The sequence below is a fragment of the Gracilinanus agilis genome, chromosome 1 (genome assembly GCF_016433145.1).
Source record: "Gracilinanus agilis isolate LMUSP501 chromosome 1, AgileGrace, whole genome shotgun sequence".
Taxonomy (NCBI): Eukaryota; Metazoa; Chordata; class Mammalia; order Didelphimorphia; family Didelphidae; genus Gracilinanus; species Gracilinanus agilis.
The window spans coordinates 638,835,715-638,862,568 of NC_058130.1; the positions used below are offsets into that span (position 1 = coordinate 638,835,715).

The 26,854-nt window shown below is 35.3% G+C and overlaps 1 protein-coding gene across 3 annotated transcripts in view; it reads left to right on the forward strand.

Annotated features, from left to right (window-relative positions):
* The window catches only part of VPS13B (vacuolar protein sorting 13 homolog B), a 1,074,400-nt gene that overhangs the window by 551,288 nt on the left and 496,258 nt on the right, over positions 1-26,854 (forward strand). For 2 of the 3 annotated variants that reach the window (XM_044668639.1, XM_044668631.1), the window contains exons 25-28: positions 14,284-14,455; positions 15,841-15,955; positions 20,002-20,068; positions 25,437-25,845. In XM_044668639.1, the coding sequence (XP_044524574.1) occupies positions 14,284-14,455; positions 15,841-15,955; positions 20,002-20,068; positions 25,437-25,845 (763 nt within the window). Of the gene's footprint in view, positions 1-14,283; positions 14,456-15,840; positions 15,956-20,001; positions 20,069-20,617; positions 20,760-25,436; positions 25,846-26,854 lie in introns of all 3 variants that reach the window. The other variant, XM_044668624.1, reaches the window with a different exon arrangement.

Genomic DNA, 26,854 nt, shown 5'->3' on the forward strand with positions numbered 1-26,854 from the left:
GACATAACTCCTTTAGGGTTACAAATGATATCCCTGTATGAATACATTGTAAATCCCTAATGCTTTCTTCTTTACCCAAGCTATTCTGTTGATTTAAACTTGGAATAAAGAGAGGAGTTTGAGATGTTAATGACTTCAAACAGGATTGCAATGCTTCTGCAGATAAGCCACTGCATTGAGGTGGAATGTGTAAGCTGACCCCTTTTATAGTCATCCTCTTCTGTCCCATAAATCTCTTTGCGCATTTGCATTATGTCTACCCATTCATGATCTTCCATAACAGAAATGTCATTGTCTTCTGTGCTGCTTGCAAAAGACATATGCTCTCCCTTGCCCAGTCTTTCAGAAACATCCATTGATCCTAGATCCAAGTCAGAATCCTCATTGATGATTGAGCCAGTCAACATTAAGGCATCATTTCATAACGTCTTGGGAATTGTTCCGTCCCTCAAATATCTCTCCATCTGATCTAGGGACAGAAACTGAGTAAATTTTTTGCAACTACGGTCGCAGCACCAGTCAATGTGTTTGGAACTCTCTACTCTTCCAGATTTGTTTGACCATCTGGAATTATAATAGGTCTTGCTAGTATTGCCATCCCTCTGGTTAGAGCTGTTGTTGCTCTTGCCAAAGTCAATTTGTTGTTTATAATGGCACTGGCAAACTAAATGACCATGTGCCCCAAATAGATAGCATTGGCGAGATGTAGGTTTGGGCCTGATGTTGTTGGGCTGCCTAGACTGATTATGCCCCCTGCTGGCCTAGAGAGTGAAGTTTTCTATCTCCTTGATCTCCTTATCCTTCTTTGCCTGCTTTGTCTTTTGAAATCAGCCATTACAGCTTCCTTCTCTGAGTAACATTGCCTGGCAGCCTTTATATCTCTAGCCTTGGAATCACGGATGTAAGATGCATGCTGTCTAATGACCTCAAGGGACAATGTTTCCCATTGGGGACAGCTCTGCCTAAAGTATGTTTGAATAGGCAGTAGTGCACCTTTCACAAATTGCCTTCGGATGTGGTCGACTGTCTCTGGTGCCTGAATGTCTCTGAGCCCTAGAATTTTTTCAGCAGATTCAATCAATTTGTCCAGGAAGTTACTGGGGTGTTCGTCTTCCCCCTGTCTTGACTTTTCAAACTTTGACCATGAATTTAGGCATTTTGCATAGAGAGGCATTGCCTTGAACAAATCCATCCTGCATTGCAAGAGGTACCTCATGTTGGCATGAGAGGTAAGCTCCAAATCCTGGTGCATGGTAGGCCACGTAGTTAAGTTAGGATCGGTCCAAGTTTCATTTTAAAATTTCTCTTTCTGAAGGTGAAAAGAATTCCCCAAGGAGAAATTCTACATCCTCAAAACTTGGATTGAAAAGATTAAAGGCTCTTTTCATTTCTTTGATCAACTTGAAAGGGCTTAGGTAGAATTTTGGAAAATGGTGCCTGAGGTCTTCAAGAATGTTTGGGGTGAAATCCTTATATGATTTTACTTGCAGTATACCCACTTCTGGCTATAATATTGTCTGATCAATCATTGGAAGCACAGAGACAGTGGTCTTAGTCTCTGTAGCCTTGTCCTCTGTGACTTGTTTACTGTACCTGCACCTGTTCCTAAATGCCTGGACTCAGTGATCTCTAGTTGAAGGATGGTGTGATCATCCAATTCTTTGCCCTCTCTGATTTGTTTTACCACTTGGACCAATAACCTGATTTGATCTACGGCATCCTGGGTTAATGTTACATTTGGATTATTGTCAGCACTATTTGAATTAGTTTTAAACAGCAGCCATAAATACCCACATGCTTTTTTGAACACCTTTAAATCCTGAAAAACAGCAAAAATAATAGCGGCCAACGTAGGAATGAAACAAATAAACTCTGCAAGGATCACTGCACACTACTGGTAATAATCATAAGTCTGTAACACTTTTAGGATGAATTGAGGGATCTTATAAAACCAAAAATCTATGGCTCCCTGCATCACTGTCCAAAGAAGCAGGGTAAAACTACTAATAATAAAGGCCGTTCTAGCTACAGCCATTTTGAAATTATTAATTCTTGTAGGTTCTTGCCTAGACTATGTTCGCCAACTGTAATGAAATGAAAAATTACCCATATTCCCGCTCCCACCACCTGGTCCCAAGGGATACAGGGCAAGTGAGAGGTGAGAGGAAAAGTGAAGAAGTCAGGGTCTGCAAGTTTATTTATAGCCAGGCTCCAACTGCCATGTGGCACCAGTCACCTGTCTCATGGCATGTTCCACATTCTAACCAAGGCAAACTGCCAGCTTGCCCCATGCAAAATATGACAGTATACATTTCCATATTACTGGAGAAATTAATAAAATTGAAAGTAAAAGAACTATTGAATTAATAAATAAGACTAGAAGCTGGTAATTTGAAAAAAAATAAAATTGACAAAATCCTGGTCAATCTAATTTTAAAAAGGAAAGAAGAAAACCAAATTATCAGTATCAAAGATGAAAACTGAGACCTCACCTCAAATGAAGAGGAAATCAAGGCAATCATTAAAAACTATTTTGCCCAATTATATGGCAATAAATATAGCAGTCTAGGTGATATGGATGAATATTTACAAAAATATAAATTGCCTAGATTAACAATAGAAGAAATAGAATACTTAAATAATCCCATATCAGAAAAAGAAATTGAACAAGCCATCAAAGAACTCCCTAAGAAAAAATCCCTAGGACTAGATGGATTCACAAGTGAATCCTATCAAACGTTCAAAGGACAACTAATCAGAATACTATACAAACTATTTGACATAATAAGCAAAGAAGGAGTTCTACCAAACTCCTTTTATGACACAAATAAGATACTGATCCCAAAGCCAGGCAGAACAAAAACAGAAAAAGAAAAGTACAGACCAATCTCCTTAATGAACATAGATGCAAAAATTTTAAACAGAATACTCACAAAATGATCTCAGCAAGTGATCAAGAGGGTTATTCATTATCATCAGGTGGGATTTATACCAGAAATGCAAGGATGGTTCAATATTAGGAAAACCATTCACATAATTGCCCACATCAACAAGCAAACCAACAAAAATCACATGATTATCTCAATAGATGCTGAAAAAGCCTTTGACAAAATACAATAGCCATTCCTACTGAAAACACTAGAAAGTATAGGAATAGAAGGGCCTTTTCTAAAAATAATCAACAGTGTATATATATATAAAATCATCAACAAGCATCATATGCAATGGGGATAAGTTAGAAGCATTCCCAATAAGATCAGGAGTGAAACAAGGATGCCCATTGTCACCTCTATTATTTAACATTGTACTAGCAGTAGCAATTAGAGAAGAAAAAGAAATTGAAGGTATTAAAATAGGCAGTGAATAGGTTCAAATCTGGCCTCAGCCACTTCCTAGCTGTGTGACCCTGGGCAAGTCACTTGACCCCCACTGCCTACCCTTACCACTCTTCTGCCTTGGAGCCAATACACAGTATTGACTCCAAGACAGAAGGTAAGGGTTTAAAAAAAAAATAGGCAGTGAGGAGATCAAGCTATCACTCTTTGCAGATGATATGATGGTCTACTTAAAAAATCCTAAAGGATCAACTAAAAAGCAATTGGAAATAACAACTTTAGCAAAGTTTCAGGATACAAAATAAATACACATAAATCATCAGCATTTCTATATATTTCCAACACATCCCAGCAGCAAGAGTTTGAGAGAGAAATTCCATTTAAATCACCCTAGATGATATTGTTGTGAGGATGATTAGGTAGTAATTAATTAAGAATTAAGGTTCATGTAGCAGGCTGGAGCTGGAGAATTCTAAGATGGAATGAAGGAGCAGGAAGGAGTGCCTTGTGCCCTGAGAGAGAGACTCCATTAGTGGTGGGCAAACTGTTGCCAGCCCAGGGAGATCTCAGACCCAGCTTCTTGATTTCCTTGGGATCCTGAGTGGAGGTGGATTTCCATCAAGAGGAGAAGACCTACAGAGCAGAACCAAGCAGAGGAGGAGTTTGAGACCTGGTGGATAGCACCTCAAGTTCACTCACTCTACTTGGATATCTTGGACCACCTAGGGTTTTGGCATCCTGATCATCTGTGGATTACTGTGAGAACCCTCAAAGCCACCCCTCTGATCCATAGCTCTTGAATCAGCTTCCCAGAGACTGCACTGCTCCTTGGGCCCTGCCTGCTGGATCACTTAGATTAGAGTAGAATAAGTCCTCCCCTTGCCCTGTGGTTTTACCCTTTAGATTTTAAGTATAGAAATCCCTTTCCCACCTTTTAGTTAAACATAATTAAAGCTGTTAAACCCTTTTACCTTGGCTGCTTGTTTCTAGACTCTGGCCTAGGGAGAGCAGGGTGACAGTTAAGACCAACTGCCACTCCTGAGATAAATCCAGTGAACTTCTTGTCCTGGTCCAGTCTCTCCTACAATCCAGTGTGTGTACCCACAACTATTTAGATTTATTGTAATATCCCTGGTGCCCTCCATTACCTATATTTTCTACAATATAAAATACTTAGAATCTATCTGCCAAGGCAAACACAGGAATTATCCAAACACGACTACAAAACCCTTTCCAAACAATTAAAACTAGTTCTAAACAATTGAAAAAACATTGATTGCCCATGGGTAGAATGAGCTAACATAATAAAGATGACCATCCTACCCAAATGAATTTACCTACTTAGTGCTATACCTATCAAACTACCAAAAAACTTTTTCACTTAATTAGAAAAAAACTGTAACAAAGTTCATTTGGAAGAACAAAAGACCAACAATATTAAAGGAAATAATGAAAACAAAATATGAAGGAAGGTGGCCTAGCAGTACCAGATCTTAAACTGTATTATAAAGCAGTAGTCAGTGGAATAGACTAGGGGTAAGTGACCTCAGCAAGACAGTTTTTGATAAACCCAAAGAACCCAGCTTTTGGGACAAAAACCCACTATTTGACAAAAACTGCTGGGAAAATTGGAAAACAATATGGGAGAGATTGGGCCTAGATCAACATCTCACACCCTATACCAAGATAAACTCAGAATGGGTGAATGACTTGAATATGAAGAAGGAAAGTATAGATAAATTGGGTGAGCACAAAATAGTATACTTTTCAGATCTTTGGGAAAGGAAAGATTTTAAAACCAAGCAAGAGTTAGAAAAAAAAACACAAAAAATAAAATAAATTATTTTGACTACATTAAACTAAGAAATTTTTGTACACACAAAACTAATGCTACCAAAATTAGAAGGGAAGCAACAAATTGGCGAAAAATCTTTATAACAAAAAATTCTGAAAGAGGTCTAATTACTCAAATATACGAGGAACTAAATCAATTGTATAAAAAAAAAAATCAAGCCATTCCCCAGTTGATAAATGGGCAAGGGACATGACTAGGCAATTTTCAGATAAAGAAGTCAAAACTACCAACAAAGTCACGAAAAAGTATTCTAAATCTCTAATAATTAGAGAAATGCAAATCAAAAAAACTCTGAGGTACCACCTCACAACTAGAAGATTAGCTAACATGATAGCAAAGGAAAGTGGTGAATGTTGGAGGGGATGTGACAAAATTGGGACATAATGCATTGCTGGTGGAGTTGTGAATTGATCCAACCATTCTGGATGGCAATTTGGAACTATGCCCAAAGGGACTATCTACCACTGCTGGGTTTATACCCCAAAGAGATAATAAGGAAAAAGACTTGTACAAAAATATTTGTAGCCGCACTCTTTGTGGTGGCAAAAAAAATTTTAAATGAGGGTATGCCCTTCATTTGGGAAATGGCTGAACAAATTATGGTATCTGTTGGTGATGGAATACTATTGTGCTCAAAGGAATAATAAACTTGTGGACTTCCATGTGAACTAGAATGACCTCCAGGAATTGATGCAGAGTGAAAGGAGCAGAAGCAAGAGAACATTGTACACAGAGATGGATACACTGTGGTACAATCGAACATAATGGACTTATCTACTAGCAGCAATGCAAGGATCCAGAGCAAGGCGGAGGGACTTATGAGAAAGAAAACTAGCCACATTCAGAGGAAGAACTGTGGGAGTAGAAACACAGAAGAAAAACAACTGCTTGAACATATGAGCTGATGGGGATATTATTTGGGATGTAGACACTAAACGATAACTCTAGTACAACTATCAATAATATGGTAATAAGTCTTAATCAATGATACATGTAAAAACCTAGTGGAATTGTGTGTCAGCTATGGGGAGGGGTAGTGGGAGAGGTTGTGGGAGAGGGAAAGAACATGAAACATGTAACTATGGGAAAATACTAAAAACTTAAATAAACAAACAAACAAACAAACAAATAAATGAATGAATAAATGAAGTGAGCAGTACCAGGAGAAAATTTACACAGTAACCACAATATTATAAAGTTGAAAACTTTGAAAGACTTAGTAACTCTGATCAACATAAAATGATCCACACAATTTCAAAGGACTTATGATAAACAGTGTTATCCAATTCAAGATAAAGAACTGATGGCCTCAAAATCCAGATTGAAGCATATTGCTTCCTTTTCCTTTTCCATTTTTCTTTCTTTTCTTTTTTTCTTTTTGGAACATGGCTAATGCAGAAATATGTTTTTGCATGATTTCATATTTGAAATGGGTATTGTATATTACTTGCCTTTTCAGTGGGTGGGGGAGAGGAGTGAAAGGAGGAAATTTGAAACTAAAAAGTACATTGGATTTTTAAAAGTCTATACAAAATAAAAGCCAGATAATTGGAGAGAAACACTAGCATCTGGGGGATCAATAAAGATTTCATTTAGATGGTATGGTTGTTTGATCTGATCTTTGCAAGGGTAAAAAGGATTCTAAGAGTCATAAGTGACTTGAAATTCAGAAATCAGTTCAAAATCTAAATCCTAGTGGATATTAGATTAGTTGATTTTTAACAATATTAATCATAGTAATAACTTTTAAAAGTTGCAGATTCATGTCTTATAGCATGTTTTAGTTTGGAATAGATTTTCTTATTTAAGAATTTTTCACAGAAATGAACTTCTGATGATAAATATTGGTTAGCAAAATCTTTAGTTTGAAATTTGGGGGGAAATTATATTCTTAAAACAAGGAAATATATAGAGAAAAAAAGATCTCAGAAAATAGTCACTTTAGTTCTGAACCACACAAAGTTATCTGTACCTTAAGCCACTAAATGGAAACAGCTTCCTGGACAAAGTTTCAGAAAGCAAGATTGAATACTGGTGTTGCTCTGCATATCTAAATCAAAAAAAATCATATCAAAAAAAGCAGAGAAAAAAGAATTTGCTTCATAAAATACAGGCCAAGTGATACTTCACTGTCTATGAAAAGTAATTTTAATATGATGTCCTCTTATTTCTTGCTTTTTAAAATTCAATCTTAAAGCAGAAATTTGGAAAAACTGAGTTGGACGGGGGGTAGGGAGGAGTTGTATTTTCATATGGAAGGAATTCTGAATTTGATCTAGGAAGAAGGTGTCCATGTGTCAGCTGCCTTCCCCTTCCAAACCCTTTGTTCCTAAGTTTCTGGAATTTACTAAGAGATATCTTAACCCGGTCTTTCTATTATATTTGCTTCATTTTTTTACTTTTGAAGCTATTAAAATATGAAGACATTAAAGGGATTCATTTAGTCCAGTCCCCTCTGTGTAATTAGAATTTTGTACCCCAGGACCTTTTTCCCTGAATGCCACTTTTGTCCTCATATTAAGTCCTTACGTTTCAGAGATAAAGTTTCTTTAACCCCGTCCCTTCATCTCTCTTCTCCAGCTACGGAGGTTGGAAATGCTTCTCTTTATTCAGTTTTACTTTTGTCATTTTATTTCCTCTAATTCAAGTGATTATTAATAAATCTTATAAAATATAATACTTAGAGTTAGTGGATATTAATTTTAATCTTACACTTCATTTTACAGATGAGAAGACTTGAGACTAAGTGATTTTTATTAACACACTTAAAGTCACACAGCTAGTTATTATTTAACATAAAATGTGCATATATTATTTCACCATAATTTTTTTTAAAAAAGGAATGTTGAAATGGGTGTTGTGGATGGTAAAAATATGACTCATTTCAGAAAAAAGTTATTTAATAAAAATGTCTTTAATAAGCAAAAATTTAGCTTCTTGATGAAAATAAATATTAACTTTTTTCTCTTCCTCTTTCCAGTAGTTGTTTGTGTTTTTTTTTGTTGTTGTTGTTTTTTTTTTTTTTGCTTATAACAAATATCTCACATGGTTTCAGTAGTTCTAACAGTTCTTCTCTTCTTGCATCCTAGAATCACAGATGTCAACTTACAGGCTCAAATGCTGTCATGTCTATCCATGCTGATCTAAAACATACACTTCATTTTTGTGGTTGTTCTCACCATGATTAATTTTAGGTCTTGTAAGATTAAGGCAGAGAGGTCTGAGTAGGATTTGTATAGGTAAAGGAATCAGCTAAGATATTTATAAATGTAGACATGTAAAATTAGAAATTCAAATTATCAGATAACTTCATTAAATACCTACTATGTGCAAGTCACTGTGCTAAGTATTTAAGTTACAAAGATTTTTATGACCTAAACCTTGTTCTCAAGGATCAGTCTTTCCCAATTGGTGTATATCCCCTTAGCTTCTAGTTCTTTGCTTCTTTTTCTTTCCTCCCTATTAAGTCCACTCACATCTTACAAGATCATGAAATTTATTTTGCTGGTAGCTATAACCACCCTGAAACTATAATCTTCCTTATTCTCTCTCTCTCTCTCTCTCACTTTCAAGTATTTATTTAGTACTTATTCTGTGCCAGGCCTTGTGCTAAGTACTGAGAATACAAATAAGAGCAGAAAGAAAAGGCTTTATCCTTGGCCCCAAGGAGTTTATATTCTAAAAGTAATAATCTAATTATTAGATTCTAAACTCTTAAAAGGAAGATGGAAGAGAGATAGAATGAGGGTACTCAGTGCCAGAACTTTGTAGAAAAAGTCCCAAAGGAGTCAGAAGTGAACCCTCAAGAGTAATGAAGAAATCCTCATTTACTTCTCTGTTGAATTTTGGGTTTATTTCTACCTCTAAACTCTGTGTGTGTTCAGCCTTTCCTTTTCTATTTTAGTTAAGAATATGTTTCATTTACACATGTAAAACCCAGTGGAATTGCTTGTTGGCTATAGGAGGAGGAGGGAGGAAGGGAGGGAAAGAAGCTGAATCATATAACCATGGAAAAATATTCTTAATTAATCAATTAATTGAGCTTTTAAAAAAAGAATGTTTCATTTGATACTTATTTACTACATACTTTATCCACGTTTGTATTCAGAACTTAATATTTGATTTAAAAGGAAGTTCTACCCCTTTCTTTCTCCATTCTACACTAGTATATTCTTTTTACTCTCCCTTTTTGTTCCCCTCTTAAAACATTAATCAGAACTAATCCTTCCTTAGGACCTCATGTTCTTTTTTCTTTTTTGAACTCCCAGAATACCTTATGAAGACCTTAAGTTCCTATAAAGGAGGAATTTTTATCTGTTTTGCGTCATTGACCCATTTGACAGTCCAGTGAAAATTATGGACTCTTTTTCAGAATAATATTTTTAAATGCATCAAATAAAACACTTATAACTACAAAAATTATATTTAAATATGGTTATCAAAAAATTTTTATGAAACTTATAACCTCCATATTAAGAATTCTTCCTTTAAAAGGGCTCCTTCTAGGTTTGCTGCATGTTATAATTTTAATAATTATAATGATAGCTAGAATTCATATACTGTTTTAAGTTTTTCAAAGTACTTTATAACTATCTCCTTTTATTCTTATAAAAACCCTGGGAGGTAAGTGCTTTTATTATCCCTCTATTACCAATGAGAAAACAGAGCAAGAGATCAGAGTTATTAAGTGTCTGTACAAGGAGTTTAATCTAGGAATTCTAATTTCAGGTCCAGTCCTCTATCTGTTGTGCCTCTCATATGCTTCTTTTTCTCCATTCATGAAGCCATGACTCTGATTCAGGTCCTCATCACTTATTTTCTGGACAGCTATACTAGCTTTTTTGACTGATCTTCTTGCCTTAACCATTGGATCTTCTTCCAAACCATTCCCTCCTCCACCCCATACACCATAAATCCATTAGCTCCCAGGATTCCTATGATCAAATATAAAAATCTTGTTTGTCATTAAAACCTTGTAAATCTGATCTTTCCTGCCTTTCCCACAGTTCACTTTACTGCCCTCCATGCTCTGTGATCCATCTACACTGGTATATTTGATGGGGATACACATGACATACCACCTTCCTCTTCATGCCCAAGATGCAATGCTATCCCTCTTACCTCTGTCTTCTTTCCTCATTCCATGTCTATCACTCAGGACGTTTTTCCTCGTTCTCCCATACTCCCTGCCCCTGGTCCCTTTCTTTTGTCCTTACCATAAATCTAGACTGTCTATATCTTGTCTGGGCACAGTTATTTGCATATCATCTCCCATTAGAATGTGAGTTCCTTGAAACTGGGACCATATTTTTTCCATTCTTTCTATCATCATCTCTGGGCATAATTCCTGACACTTAAGAAAGCACTTAAATGCTTACCCACTAAGTATTTCTATGCTGGCCCGCTCTTCTGTATATGGGGCCTTTCAGGTTGTCTCATATGCATGCTTGCAGTGCCCTACTTCCTCACCACCCCCTCTCAAATCCCTAGTTTTCTTTTAAGCCAAGCTTAAGTGATACCTCAGCTAGGAAGCCTCTCTGGATTTTCCCAGTTTTCATGCCCTCCTTTTGGAATATATATATTCCATATATCTGGATATATATCTGGAACATATACTTTGTATTTATTTTCCTCAATGGAAGGTAAGCTGTGTAAAAAGACACTTTCAGTTTTGCGTTTCAGTTTCCTTCATACCTAGCATAATGCATTGCACATTTTGTTGGTGTCAAGTCATTTCAATCATGTTCTAATGTTTGTGACCCCATTTGGGGTTTCCTCAGCAGAGATATTGAAATGTTTTGCCTTTTCCTTCTCCGGTTCATTTTACAGATAAAAAAAAAAAAAAACAGAAACAGGGTTAAGTAACTTCCTCAAAGTCACAGAGCTAAGTATCTGAGACTTGATTTGAACTTAGGTCTTTCTGACTCCAGGCCTAGAGCTCCTATCCTCCTGGCCTCCTATCAGCCCCATGCCTTGCACATAAGTAAATGCTTAACATAATGACTGTTGAATGACTGCAAGAATGGCCGAGCAATAGAAATTAGACAGTAGAGGATTTTTCAAGCAGTACATCTTTCTTCTCCCTACTCTGCTCATGATTTTCTGGATTTTGACTTCAAATCTCAGTTGACTTCTCACCCTTTGCTTCTGTGGCTTCCTTCTCTATCATTTCCTTCCTTTTAGAATCTTCATTTGAGGAAGTGCCTAGGCAGATCATACTTCACTCCTCTCCCCATTCTCTTGCCAAATCTCTGAATTTCATCATGGTACTTCAGTTGCCTTCTTATCAAGGAAAATCCTCACCAGCCCTATAGCCCATTCCTTGTATTGGTGAATTCCTCCGGGAACCTTCATTCATTTTGAGGAAGTGACCAGGCCAGGCATCCTTCATTCCTCTCCCAATTACACTCTCGACTCTATATATTCCTTCACTGTGCTGTGTCTTGGGTACCTGCTCTTACCAGAAACCTTCCACAACCCTCAACTAACCCCACTTTTCAGTTTCTTTTTAGAACTTCTCTTCACCTATTATAATGCAAGCTTTTGGAAGGCCTAGAGTCTTTATTTTTGCTTGTGTCTATATTTTCATAGGGTGGCTTAGTAGATAGAGTGGCAAGACCTGGAGTCAAGGAAAACTCATCTTCCTGAATTTGTCTGGCCTCAGACACTTACTAGTTATATGAATCTGGATAAGGAAGAGTCAGATATGACTAACCAACTTTTGAACAACAACATATTCCCAGAATTTAGCACCATATCTGACACATAGTGCTTAATCTTCAAGTATTGTTATTGTTATTGCTATTTTTGTTCTTTTTAGAGATTTCTTGGGACTTTAGAGGGGTTGTTTTGGGCAAATACTCATGGACAAATTAAGTTTGAAGGTTTAAAGAAATCCTTTTTGAAAATGTACAGGAGCTCTAACATGAGTTGATAGTCAGGAGCAAAGATAACAGTCTTATTTTTCTTAATATAAGGATGAGGTAATGCTTAACTATATATAATTTCTGTGCTTATTAAAACTTTAACTGAACCAAGAATTTTTAGTATATCTTTATCTCAAGTGACCAATACCCTTTCTCTGTGTGTCCTCTAAGGAATTCATAGATGTTTTAGATTATGAAAGTCAAGATACATTTTCTGTTTAGGATATGAAATGGAAGGTTGACATTTGGGTATAAAAATGGTGTTCATGGTTCTGGCAAAGTATTGCCTATAGGCACTATTCAATTCTTTTTCTTACATTGCTTTGCATTGGTTGTCAAGGCATTAGTTTCACTTCCCTCCTCCCCACCTTGAGCTTCTGCTGTAGCTGTGGAAGTATTAAATTTACTATTCATCCATGTATTGTAATTCCTTATACCATCCCCATGGAATATGTGCTCATTTAAAAATAGACCACACAACTCTCAAAAGTAGTCAGTCTCTCCGTTTTGTTTTGTTTTTTTCTCCTGACAAATCTATTTTATTATATTATATGTAAATATGTTATTTGTGCTGGTTAAAAGCCTTAGGGGCTAGAATCCATTCCTTTCCCACATAAGTAGCATTGGGTATAGAAATGAAACCTTCCACTGTGACGCCCTTCACCCTCCTCTTAAAAGAACAGACCTAGGATTTTTTTTCATTATTTCAAATTGTGGGAATATTGTAGATGCTCAAAAAGCCTTGAGCTGAATAGAAGTTGATATGACTTTTTAAGAAATAATCTAGCATAATAAATGGATAATCTTTATCAAACTAATTACCATCTCTGAGAGGGGGGAGGGAAAGGAAGGAGGGAGGGAGACAACTTGGATCGTATAATTTTCAGAAAACATATGATGAAAATTGTTATTACATGTAATTGGGGAAAGAAAATGTCTTTGAATAAAAAGATGAAATAATATAGCATTAGGTATTTTCTCTCATCACTTTTGATGAGCTAAATATTTTTAAATTGTTAATCAAGACTGAACAAGGGAAAATAAGACTCATGAAATCTTATCACCTGATTCTCTTGAATTATATGAGAAGCCAAATTATTTCCAAAAAATTAATTAGAATTTAAATCTTAAAGCAGGATCACCTATGATATTACTCAGGCTTTGAATGAACAAAATGTCAACTTGGAAAAACACAAAACTACTGAAATAGTCATCAAAACCAAATCTTTAATCAGGAAAGAGGCAGGTCCTCCTGACTAGGATATTACAAGGAGATTTACTGGAATTCAAGAGATTAGATTGGCATGTCTTTTCTAGGAGATATGGCAGTACTAAAAAGAAAGAAAGAGGTATTTATTTAGCACTCAGAATTTGTCGAGCACTGTGCTTTGTGCTGTGGATACAAATGGAAGAAAAAGATAGTCTTTACTCTCTAGAAGCTTACATTCTAATGGAGAAATATTATAGGGAGACAAAGGTGTATATGTAAAGAGTGTGGCTTTGTAGCCTCTAAACTTATTTCTCCAGTTACTTGCACTACTAGGGCCAATCTCTTAAGAATCTAGTTCTGCTATACATGTCTTAATTTCTTCCTATTGTATGTAAGATTCTGAAATTTGTGAGATTTCCTAAGAGATCTTTCATTAAAATAGTCTATAAGTTAAATAAATAATGATGCTTCTAGTCCAAAAACAAATTTACAGAATTGTGTTGAAGGTATTCCTCAATTTTTTAAAGCAGAGAGAACATATTACTTTCTTTAGCATCTCAAAAAATTATAAATAGAAAATATTAACTAACTTTTTAAGGTACTGTAAATTAAGTTAGTGCTAATAAAATTAATTTTAAAAGAGAAATACTGTTGAATATCATCTCCCATGTTTATTTGGATAGAGTTAAGGGAATGGAATATCATCTCATTCTCTAGTTTTTTAAATGGATAAGTTTACAATAAAGAAATGCTTTCTCTGATAATCTGTGAACAAATACTTCTATAAAGGTGGGAAACTATTATTGTGATAATTACATGTGGTAGATATAAATGAACAGAATATAATTTTCAGTTGAATTTAAGTGAAGAATGAATTGCAGCACTTCTGGGTACACAGAAGCCTGATGAATTTTTAAGCATAATTTCTATTATGGGGGGGGGGTCTCCTTTTTCTAGGGTGATTCTGTACAAGCTGGTGATGATTCTCCATTTTCTGATTCTGTTACATTGGAACAAACTACAAGCAGCATCGGTGGGTCAAGTGGACGTGTTAGCCTCTGGATGCAGTGGGTGTTACCCAAAATTACTATCAAGCTCTTTGCTCCAGATCCTGGTAACAAAGGCAAAGGTACTCCTTTCTCTTATTACCTCTTTTCCAAAAATTTAAAATAAAATATATAATTTTAAAACTGGACTACAATTCAGTTTCTTATGATTACCAACTTTATAACCTCTAGCAAATCGTTTACCCTCTCTGGCCTCAGTTTCTCCATTTGTGAAATGAGGGGTTGGACTCATGGACTCTGATGTACCTTTCAGTTCTTAGAACTAGGATCCAGTTTTCCAAGAAACATTAGAACATTATTATTAAATAATCATTCAAAGGATGAGTGAAATAATTTAATGCCTGTTATGTGCAAATCCCCACATTGGTATTGGGAGATTATGTATGCATATTCTTCTACAAGATATAAATAGCATCATATGACCTTAATTAACTGGTGATAGATAGCTTTGTCTTATAGTTTTTGAGGCTGTCAAGTGCCATTAATTTGTTCTTTATTAAACCATTTAAATAATATTAGAATACTTGAACTTATATTACCGTCTTCATTTAAATTTTATTTTTATAAAATGTTAATATTTTTATGTTATCTCTACTTTTACTTATATTCCAGCATAGTTTGATTTCTGCCATAATTACATAATTTGTTTCAATTATTTAAAAGACATCATGCTAGCTTTATCCTGCTAAACCAAGGACATTATCTAGAATTCTAATCTTTAAAAATTCTTAGTGGTTGGAATTCCCTTCCTATAATTTGGCTGTTCTAGATAAGCTGACTAAACACCTTCCTGCTTTTCCCACAAATATACCCTTTATAAGAGTCCTTTTCTCCCCTTCCTCCTGTGGCATCCTAGCCTGAAAAAGGGTGGTAGTTGACCCAAATCACAATTCCTCAACCCTGAATAAATGCCTCACTTTATTTACTGATTAACTAGTTGTTCTGAGTTTTTGTACAGGTCAACAATCGTCATTAGCATCTTTTACCCTTACTTGAACCTTTAATTACTCATCTGTCAAATGTCAATAAATTTCTTTGACCCTGCTTCCCAAGGTTGAAAGGAGGATCAAATGAAATAATTTGTGTAAAATGCTTTGTAAACCTTAAGTTATTATATAAAGATTAACTCTTATTATATGAGGTGACATTTGAATGAAACTTTAAAGGATAGTGATGAAATAAATAGGCATGTGAAAGATAGGAAAAGGACCTACCCTATGGAAACAATTATAATATTTAATTTATTAATTTAACCAAAAGTAAGTCACTCATATGCTTATAAAATCTAATTAAATTAAATTCTTCTTGGTATAGAACTTTAGTATTGTTTGGTCACTTTGCAAAGATCTCTGACATATTGTATATATTAAGATTTCCCTTCTAAATATCATGGATATATTTTGATTGAAAAATAGATATTAATATCAATGTTTACTTATTATTTCAGAGGTTTGTGTAGTTAGTGAATTAGAAGATCTCAGTGCCTCAGTAGATGTCCAAGATGTTTATACCAAAGTCAAGTGCAAAATAGAAAGTTTCAATATTGACCACTACAGAAGCAGGTAAATATAATATCTTCTCTCTTTCTTTATAGTCTTGTTTATTAGAGTATGAGCTCCTTGAGAGCACGAACTGTATTGCTTTTCTCTATTCGTATCTCCAGTGTTGAGTACAGTGTTTAGCCCGTGGTGTAAACATTTAATAAATCCTTTTTCTTTCATTTATTTTTATTCAAAAGTATCAAATAGTGTGGGATTCATATTTCTGAGAGGGGTTCAAGCTGCATCACAGAATTCCATGGTATCCCCCAGAACTCTAAGAGAGGGGGCAGTTAAAGGCAGTTGGAGTCCAGGTATAAAAGCCAGGTCACCCCTCTTGCAAGAATCCTGACTCTTTGCTCTTGGCTCTGAGCAAAGGGACAATCTGTCTAGCTCTGGGCTGGGACATTCAGTCACTGACAGCCAGGGCTGCTTTACCTTGGTAGCTAACCACAAAGACAGACCTTCAAGCAAAAATGGTCTGCCTTCTGTTTAGCAGTTCAGGTTTTAGAAGGAAGATTATCTAGGGCTTAGGTTAGAGTTCAGCCATTCAAGTTACATTCTTCTTCTCCCCCCCCCAACTCCCCCACCCTCCCCCCCCAGGGGTGGGGAATGTGTTGTTAGCCTACAGTTAACATTTTAGCCAAATTACCTTCCCTCCTCTTTCCTTAAACTGATTCCTTTCTCCTGTTCCCTGAAATCATTAAATACATTTAGTTTGTGAAACGATAGAGTTCATGTACAGTTAGCTGGGGATTATACTTACTACCTTCCTTTCACCAAGCCAAGTATTTCATCTACCAGTGACTGTAACTGCCTTTGCCCTGGGGGCCTGTGGTCAGATTTGCTGAAGACTTTAACCTCATACATTTCCATCCTGTGAGAGAGTAATTCAAATAAAGAAAGTTATCATCACAAGGGGTTTAGTTTCTATCCACTTACCACCTTGGCCCAGAAGTTACCAAGCTAGAATATCCTCCATAACCAGACAGTTAACTGATTTCCAGCTGCTTACAGGGTCCGAGGAGGTGAAGGAGTACTCCACAGGCTCATGCCCCTTCCATCCAGTCAAGTCTGCCTGCTTCTCCAAAGACCAGGGCAGTGATTCCCAAAGTGGTTGCTACCGCCCCCTGGTGGGTGCTGCAGCGATACAGGAGGGTGGTAGTGATACCCCAGGTGCATTTATCTTTCCTATTAATTGCTATTAAAATTTTTAAAAATTAATATCCAGGGGGTTGAGTAATATTTTTTCTGGAATGGGGGTGGTAGGCCAAAAAAGTTTGGGAACCACTGGACAAGAGATTGGGGAGACTCCATTGTCATCTGACCCCTAATCTCACAGTTTCCCTAATCCTACAATAGAAGAAAAATTTTTATATTTTAGCTTATTTAATTACCAATTTTTAAGGTATATTTATTCCCACAAAGGATTTTTAAAATAAATGGATTTATTAATCTTTTTTCAATCACATGTATGTGTATGTATATAGATACAAAGAAAAATGCAAAAATGGATGTGTATAAGTGCAAAGAAAAACAGATGGTGAGATTCATTTTGTATATATAATTTTTAAAAATAGTACTTTATCATAAAACTTTACATATTCTTTGTGTTTGTGTATGTGTATAATGTAATATGGTTTTACTTATATGGATTTTAGAGAGGTGATAATGCATAATGGGTAGAAGGCTGTCCTTGAAGTCAAGAAAACTTGATTTCAAGGCCATTTCTGACATACCTTAGCTGTGCAACTGAAGACAAGTCACTAAACTTCTCAGTCCAGTAAGCAGCTCTCTAAAACTTTAAATTTCTGAGCAGTTACAAATCTTATCATTCATGAGAGTTTCCTTAGCAGGCACAATGAAATCATAGATTTAAAAACAATACTGATTCAGTCCACTAATATAAAAAAGTAATCTGCATATAAACCTTCTCATTGCTGTTCTCACATTCCAACATGTCACGTTCTTTTAACTACATTCGCCTACATATTGCATTATGTATGTTCCCTTTACAAAAGGATTCATGTCAAGAATTCCTTACAGTACACTTTTAGTTACTGGTGCTTTGTTTTATAGGGATTAAAACTGGTTTGACTAAATTTGAGTTAAAAAGAATTATTGTGGTCACAGTTTATAAAAATAAAAATTTAATTATAAGGCTGTTAGTAGCTTTAGTAGCTTTATTACAGCAGGGTAAAGAGGGAAATGTAGGAAGAAGGTAGAAAATATTGCCTAGCTAAATACCCTATAATTGCCGATCCAAAGAAATCCAGTTCAACTCCGACAAAGACTCCCTCAGGTCCTGATCTCCAACCAGAAGTCAAGGTAGTCTCTTCAGCAGGAGTCTTACCAGGGCAAAATCAATCTCCAACAAAGAAGTTAAAGGCAGAAGAATCCCTCCAATGCAGAGACACCAACACAGAAGTCTTCCCTCAACAAGAGCCACCTAGGCAGTAGAATGAATCAGAATGCCCTCCACTGGCTTTTATAAGCAGTTTTCTCCATGTCACTTCCTGTCTCTCTGGTTTCTCCTTTCTTTCACTGTGGGCTGGTCTATCACATCTCAGAAAACAATAAAAGTCTCTCAATTTGCCTAGCAATGGCCAGTGCTTGTGGTCTTTTAGGACTCTTAAAGTCTAAGTAAGTGTGAACTCTCCTTGTTAGTGTCTTACTAAGTGTTAAGTAGGGATACTTCAAATTCCTGATTGATTAACTTAAAGCAGACAAAGGGAATAAATAATTCCCTTTCATAGTTTGCATTGTTGCTTTTTGTTTTTTTGCATTCTTTCTCTTCATGCCCCAGTGCTATTTATAAATTCTCATTTAAGAAAATGACACTCATTGTCCTTCAGCAGTTGAAAAGAACTTAACTTTTATAGTGCACTAGCAGCAACTGCAGCTCTCTAGCAATTGACAAGTCAGAAATTCATCATTGTCACAGGTCTAGGAATTAAAACTCCATATTTCATTGCTTAAAACACCATCTTTCTTCTGTTTCCTTGACCTTAAGAGTTTTGTATTGTCCAAGAATAGAATTTTCCTGTCAGACAGGTATTTTTTTCTGTTTCTTTTCCCTTTTTCCAATTCTCATCTTGTTTTTCCTCTCTTCTTGCTTTCCCATAGAATACCAAATATAACTTCCCTTCTCTGTTTAGGTGGGATCTATATGGTATAAATATTTATTCACTGAAAGAATAACTTAAGCTTTCCATAATAAATGCCCCATCAAAATGATGACTAAATTCAATAGTGCTTTGTTTTTGAGAACTACATATTTCTAGTAAAAACATCAGGTCTGCGTGTGGCAGTTGAATATTTGAATGAAACTCCTTCACTGTCACCCAATCCTTCTTTAAAAAATGAATGAAAACAAAATTTTTAACAGTCCTGCATCTTGTTATTAACTTAATTATTTCAGACTTTAAAAAACACTTTTTTCTCCATCTTCCAGTAGTATAAATTAGTGCTGTATGGCACAAAATATTAGCCTTTTTGTTTTAAAAATATTTGATTCTACAAGGAAGGTATTTGAATTTTATTATTCTTCATGCATATTAAACACACTCCTATTTTAAGGGTAAGCTGTCATATCTTTAAAATGTGTGATAGGATTTTAATAGGAACTTTAAAAAATACATGTCAATGTCATATTATGGTAGGTTTAGGTAGTTTTATGATATTGGTGTACAGATAATTTACTTTTTATATTCCGGTATTTGGCAATGGAGTTCATTCCTAAACAATTCTATCTTCACTAAAATAATTCTTACACATTCACATTCTTTTTCATTGTAGTTCATTGTTTTTCATACCTAGACCTGAGATTTTTTTTCTTGAAGTATTGAGTATAACATTAATGGCAGTTTGTTAATTTTCTCTTTCTAAAATTTATAGTTTTTTAAATAACTATGCTACATAATTACTTTGTTGATTGCATTGTCTGATTTTTCACTTCAGGTGGCAGTTATCAATGTTATAACTACTTGAAATAATAGTTTTAATGTGGCTAAATTATGTGAATTCAGAAAAATTGCAGAGAATAGATAAGGTTAACCTCTGTTTTCCAGGCCAGGCGAAGGCTGGCAGTCAGGACATTTTGAAGGAATATTTCTTCAGTGCAAAGAAAAACCAGTGGTGAGACTCATTTAGTAAATATAATTTTTTTTAATAGTGCTATATTGTAAAACTGTATATATTTATTCTTTAATGTAATAGGAATGATGATAACAAGAAGTAGAACGCCTACCTCAAAGTAATTTTATGCATTTGAAATCCATCCTATATTGCTTCAAGCTGCTTAAAGTTTGTAAACATCTTCATTTAACAAATTTGGTAGACATTTGATGAAATTCAAGATAGGGATGCTTTCATTAATTAATATACTATTGACTTCTATCATATAGCCTCCTTGGAATTATTGATTCTCATTATTTCATATGCTTAATCTCATGCTGGATTGTTTCTTACTATCAACTACAAGTGGAAAATTTATACTAAAATCTTTTCTTTTTAATTCCATTAATTGTATATCTGCAGAAGATGGTCCAGATTGAGGCCCTATCAAACAGAGGCATGCAGCTATGCAGACTTAAGCAGAATTTTAAATTTATATGAATTTTTTGCTTATGGCTTTTTATTGCTTTTTGTCTCTCCACCCTTTTTCCTCCCGTACATCACCTCAAGCCTTGGGGAAGAGTGTTGGTCTCTGGGGCAATATGGAGGTGTCTTCCTTTCCTGTACTGACAAGCTGAACAGACGCACCTTGTTGGTTCGACCCGTCTGCAAGCAGGACCCTTTCAGTAATTTCTCTGGCTTCTTTCCTTCTGTAAGATATCATTTAAAAATTATTCTACAGAACTTCCATTAACAGTAACCCATAAAATAGATTTAACTATCTGTGAAAATATAGTCATTTCTCCATTTTAATCCTCATTATGTCATGTACTATGAAAGTATCTGCAACAAATTTGTATATTCCAAATTGACTTCTCTTTGCAATCCAGCCTGCTTCTGTTCTGGGCTGTGTCCTTATAAAGTCTGTCCTCAGAGAGCACAAAATTCATTTTAACCCAAGCCTTAAGAAAACACAGTTAGAAAGATAATTATACACTAAGAGATGTATAGGGTACATCCTAGTGCCAAATATAAATTATTTACTAATGAGTAAGAGTTGACTCTAGTGATTTTTGTCATAACATTTGCATACCTGATTCAGACTTTGGCTATTTGAAGTTTATATTATTCTTTTGTCCTTATAACCATTATCCAACAGCACCATCCTTATTGCCCTCTTAAATCCTGACATATGCATAAATCATTGTTCCTGAATGGGTAGGACTATCCTAGATTAAAAATATATAACTTCCAGGAGCTGATAAAACAGTTATATGAGTGGTAGAAACACAGCATAGCAGCATAGCTAGGTAGAAGATCAGATTGAATTAAAGTGCAATTTGGTTTAATTTACATTGTTAAAGACAGAATGCACATAAATATTTTGGTGTTGTGTACAGATTATTTATATGGAAATATTTTCCTTAAATATATTTAACATATTATGAAATTTATGCATATCATAGTGACAGAGTATATTACATAATAGTAATATAATATGTACATATATATTTATATTAATAAGATTTAAATAATACATCATAGACTTACTAAAAATAGCCAAGTTTAAATTTTTTCTTAGTCTCGGATTCAAAGAAACAATGATGTATTTGCATAAAAATGCAATGTTATTTAAAATGTCTAGATGCCTGGTTTTATAGTATGCTCTTCTGGGTCATTGGCAAAGAAAAGTAATTTCACATTTGACATTTTTCCATAAAATGTGAATTTTTTTTCTTTAATTCTGAAATAGATTAGCTATAAAATAGCTTTCATGTTAGTGGAAGTTCTGCTTAGATTTATTTTCTTCCATGTCTATATCCATATAAAACATTGTTATACATACATAAAATACATAAAATTTACATTAACAGTACATATAATCAGTGTGTTTAAGTGATAGTTTCACCATGTTACTGTTCACATAGTTCATATGTGAAAAGAACATTTAATTCTACTTCAAGCATGCAAAATCTGCCTTTAACTATGCTTCCGTCATTTATGTAAGGGCATCTAATTGATAATACTAAATTTTGCCAAATAAAAAAGTCCTGGTGTCCTTTGCAATAACACTCAATAAATACTATTTTGTATAAATACTGTCTATAAGGTAGAAAACAGTTCAATATGCGATCCTTATCATGGTTTTGAAATTTTGAAATTTCCTTTGCCTGAAAAACCATTTTGGCCCATCTCCAGACATTGTACTGTTAGAAACGGCACAGTGAATTTAAGAAGAAACATTTTTCTGAGATACTTAGACATGGAAAACCTTCCCTGTCTGTCCTCATACCACACACATTGACTACATGTGCCTCCTCTTTCAGCCACTTGCTGCTTGCCACCTGGTGAGAGGGTACTGTGATCTACCCTGGTCCTGATGCTTCCCTGCTTCTCTGTTTTTGGCTGCAGCCTCTCTCTCTGATAGGATGAAAACTGAATAAACAAGTGATGCAACACAAGAAGGAGAGATAGAAGAGGGCTGGTGAATGCCAAGTTAGAGAAGCACTGGTCTGAGGATAAACCAAATTGGAGACAAAAGTGACATTTCTCATGATGTTATTCAATCATTTTTTCACAAAACCTCTAAATGATGCCATTAATGGCCAAACTTTTTAGTTCAAAGATTAAAAAAAGACATTGTCCACATGCCAAAGGAAACCTTTAGACAGTGAGAGTAGAGGAGGAAGAAGAGAAACAGTGGCAACAGCATTAAATGTCCTTCTCTGCCTCTGGGTCACAGGATGACAGGCAGTAGTCTGAAGAGAAAAAGTGGATACAGAACAGGTTTGCCAATGGTGGGTTGACAGTGGTATGGGCCCTTTTCTGCTTTGCTGCTTCTCTTGCTTTCTTTCTACATCCCTCCTCTAACCCAACTGACATCATTTTTTTCTCATAGGAAAAAAATATTTTCAGTCAAATTACTATTCTAATTTTATATTTGAAGTCAGTGGGGGAATAGTTTTCATTACATAGGAATTGACCCATAGGAAATTTTTTGAGCAGCTCTTTCATATATTGAAGCATATGCTACTTCAAATTTTATCCCATTTGTAAAACTATGTTTTGCTTTCATCATGTGCATTTTGGAAATATTTATCTGAATTTTTTATGTGTGAGAAATATTAAAGTAGTTCAAATGCATGCTTTTTCATTCTTGACCAAATGATTTTTGGCATATTTGAAGGTAATGATTATTATACCTTAGATATGTATAGTTTATTAAAGAAAGATAAGACATTTCTCAATATGATCGCTGTTGAAAATTACTTTTAAAATGTATTTGTTTTGTTACTGTGCCAAGTAGATATTTTCTTATAAGTCACTGGTAGAAAATGTAGCTTCACAATATCTCAGAGTTGGACAGGATCTCAGGAGCCTTAGCGCATATCTGAAAAAAGAATTCCTTCTACAATAGAAGTTCTTCGGCTTTTTTTGTGTTATGGACCCCTGTCCAATAAAGCCTATGGATTCCTTCTCAGAATAATGGAAACCAATTATACTGATACACATTTATCACAATATTTGAAGGAAAAAAAAATTTCACAGCCCTCATGTTAAGAACTTCTGCTTTACAGTATACCTTATCAATGGGTAATAGTTTTTGCTTGAAAATCTTTAGTAAGGGGAAACCCTCTACCTACCACCCAAAGGTCATTGTATTCGTTGATAGTTTTGAGTCATTTCAGTCATGTTTGACTCTTCATGACCCCATATGATGTTTTCTTTGCAAAGAAATTAGAGTGGTTTGGCATTTCCTTCTCCAGCTCATTTTACAGATGAGGAACTAAGGCAAACAGAATTGTGACTTCTCTAGGGTCACACAGCTAGTAAATATCTGAGGCTATATTTGAACTCAAACCTTTCTGACTGCAGGCACAGTGTAGTGCCCTATCTACTCTGCCACTTAACTACCCTTTGGATAGCTCTAATTGTTGAGATCAAGCCTAGAATCACCCATTGTTCTGGTTTTTCCTTTTGAACCCAAGAACAAGCTAAATCCCTCTTCCTTGTGACAACTCTTCAAATACTTGAAAAATGGATATTATAGTTCCCCCTTTTTTCTTTATTCTGAAAGCTAAATATTCTCATTTTCCCCTTCTGGTTCTCATCCAACATAGTCTTGAACCTGACATTCTGAACACCCTGTTCTTAATAACATCTAATTTATTTATGTCTTTCATTCACTACGAATGTCCAAATTTAATAGAGTACTTTAGGTGTGGTCTGTTCTGACCAGGACAGAGTACAGAGGTGCTAAAACCTCTCTAGTCCTAGGCCCATTATCTGTTTTAATAGAACCTCTGGGCTTTGCTTAGAGGAAAATATTTTTTCTCTAAACTCAGCTAGCATTCTTTGCCTAGCAATCTTTGCCCAGTTGTCCACCTTGTAAATGCATGCTTTTGCTCAGAAAGGAAGTAAGGCAAGGTGACTCAATGTGATTTCATCACCATAACTGGGGGAGGGAAACCACATTTCCCAGCCTTAGAGACACAACTCTGGCAAGTTTAATATATATGATAGATACTAAGATACAAAATAAAAGTTAGTAAGGAAAAGTTTTTAAATCAAAAATACTTTCTTAATCTTATCATATGGTATCTTGGGAAGATTACTTATCCAAAACTTCAAATGTCACAGGGAAAGAAAGGTATACAATTTTCTTCCATGTGGCAGCCAGGAATGTTTTTTGATTTTCTTACTCATCATAAACAATAGAGGTAAATGAGCAGCTCTAGATTTTTGTGTCTTTTGAGACCTCACTCTGTTTTACATCAACAATACTGCTTTTTACAATACCTAGTCTTTACCATATGATTCAAAGGATTTATGCCTATCTCTAATAAAGTATAGATGATTGATTCATTTTGATTGAAGCATCTTACTGTAGTGAAAACAGTGCTGGATTCTGAGTCACAGGCTTAAATTTTTACTCTGCTGCATATGAGCTGTGTGACTTTGGCTGAAACACATAACCTCTGTGTTTTTTTCCTCATCTGTTAAATGAGTTTTTCCTCATCTGTTAAATAAGAGAGATGGATTAGACAGTCTACATGATTCCTTCCAACTCTAAGTCCTGTGATAGTACCATTTCTTGAAGATCCTATTCTTTTTTATTCTAGATACTTTATCTTGATATTTAAGAAAATGTGACCCTAGGGGATCACAGATCCATTGACATATTTGAGTGAGATATTACTATGGTCAGAGACTTTTTACAGTGAAACATAATGGAAATGAATAGAAAGTTATTTGAGATGAATTAGGATTAAAAATGAGGTAGAGCAGAAAGCTAATAAAAATTATTCTCTATTTGGAAATGTTTGAGCTTTTCTTCTAACAGAATTTTCACTGTGATTTCCTTTTTTTTTTTTTTTTTTTGAGACAGACAACTTCAAAACTTTTAGATGGCTCACATCAACAGCATGGATTTCTCTCTCTCACATATACAAAAGCAGTAACTAAAAATGTCCGGCATAAGTTAACATCAAGGAGTGACCGAAAAAGTTTCCATAAGTTATGTGAAGGCCTAACAGATGGCTCACCTCACTTTCTTCATGAGATTCTCCTTTCTGCACAAGCATTTGATGTTGTTCTCTTTTTTCCTTTACTTAATGCAATTGCAAGCATTTTTCAAGCAAAATTACCAAAAACTCAACAGGTGAAAAGAAAATCTCCAGGTCAGCCTATGAGGATTCATACTCTGACCTCACGCAACCTGCCTCTGATCTATATCAACACAAGTATAATCAGAGTTTTTTTCCCCAAAGCTGAGGAGGTGCAGCCTACCATTGGAGGTAATGTATACAAAATTTTAATACCCTTTATGAATTTTATTTTATTGACCAAAAATGGCAATACAAAATAGCAGTATTAAAAATTGGGGGCGGGGGGAGGTCCTAATTCTTATATTCTAAGTAATTTGTCATTCATTTGACAAAGCAGTATCTGCTTTGTAAAGAACAGTGGTCTAGTGTAATAAGGGAATTTTAAGGTGTAATAAGGGGATTTGTAGGATGTAATATGGGAATCTGCAGGATGTAATATGAGGCTGAAGCTAGGGGTAATAACTGGTAGGAATAGGGAATAAGGCAAGGAAAGGAACCCAAGGCTGGAGGTAATCAAGGGAATAAACTAGGTAGTAGGGAAATTAAGGCAATAAAGTGGATGAGGCAGGTATAATGATGGAGATTGGTAGTTGAGGTGGTAGGAGAAGTAAGGGAATGTCTGAGTTTAGGGAGTATAACACTGAGGTAACAAGGGTTGCAAGGGAGAGGATAAATTAATCTAAAGCAGGCAAATAGCAGCAAGGAAATACAGACTGGGACTTAGGTTAAAGACAAAACACTGAAGGGAAATAGACTGATCCCTTCAAGTAAAAGGACACTTTACAGAGCCAAGTTAGAGTTAGCCACATCAGCTTGAAACTGACATCAGGCTTTTGTCAGTTTCACAGGAAGGGACTAGTATTGAAGTTACACTTCCTTCAAAATGGACATCTTCAGCCTCCCTCAAAACTCCAGAGAGTATGTTATTCCTCTCTCTCTTCCTCTCTCTCTTATTAATTAACTAATGAAGTAGCCAAAAGGTCTTGTTTAAACACAAATGGGGTTTATTGTCTTCTAGGATAGATTAGCAGGGTAGAGGATTAAGGAAGTCCTAACAGCTGCTTAGAGAAACTTCAGGTGGGGGAAGGGAAGCAGGAACGTGAGATTGAGAAAGGACCTGCCTTAACTCAGCTCTCAAGGTGGTTTGTAATCAGTGGGGTTAGGAAGATGGATACAAAGACTCAATAGATAATTTGTT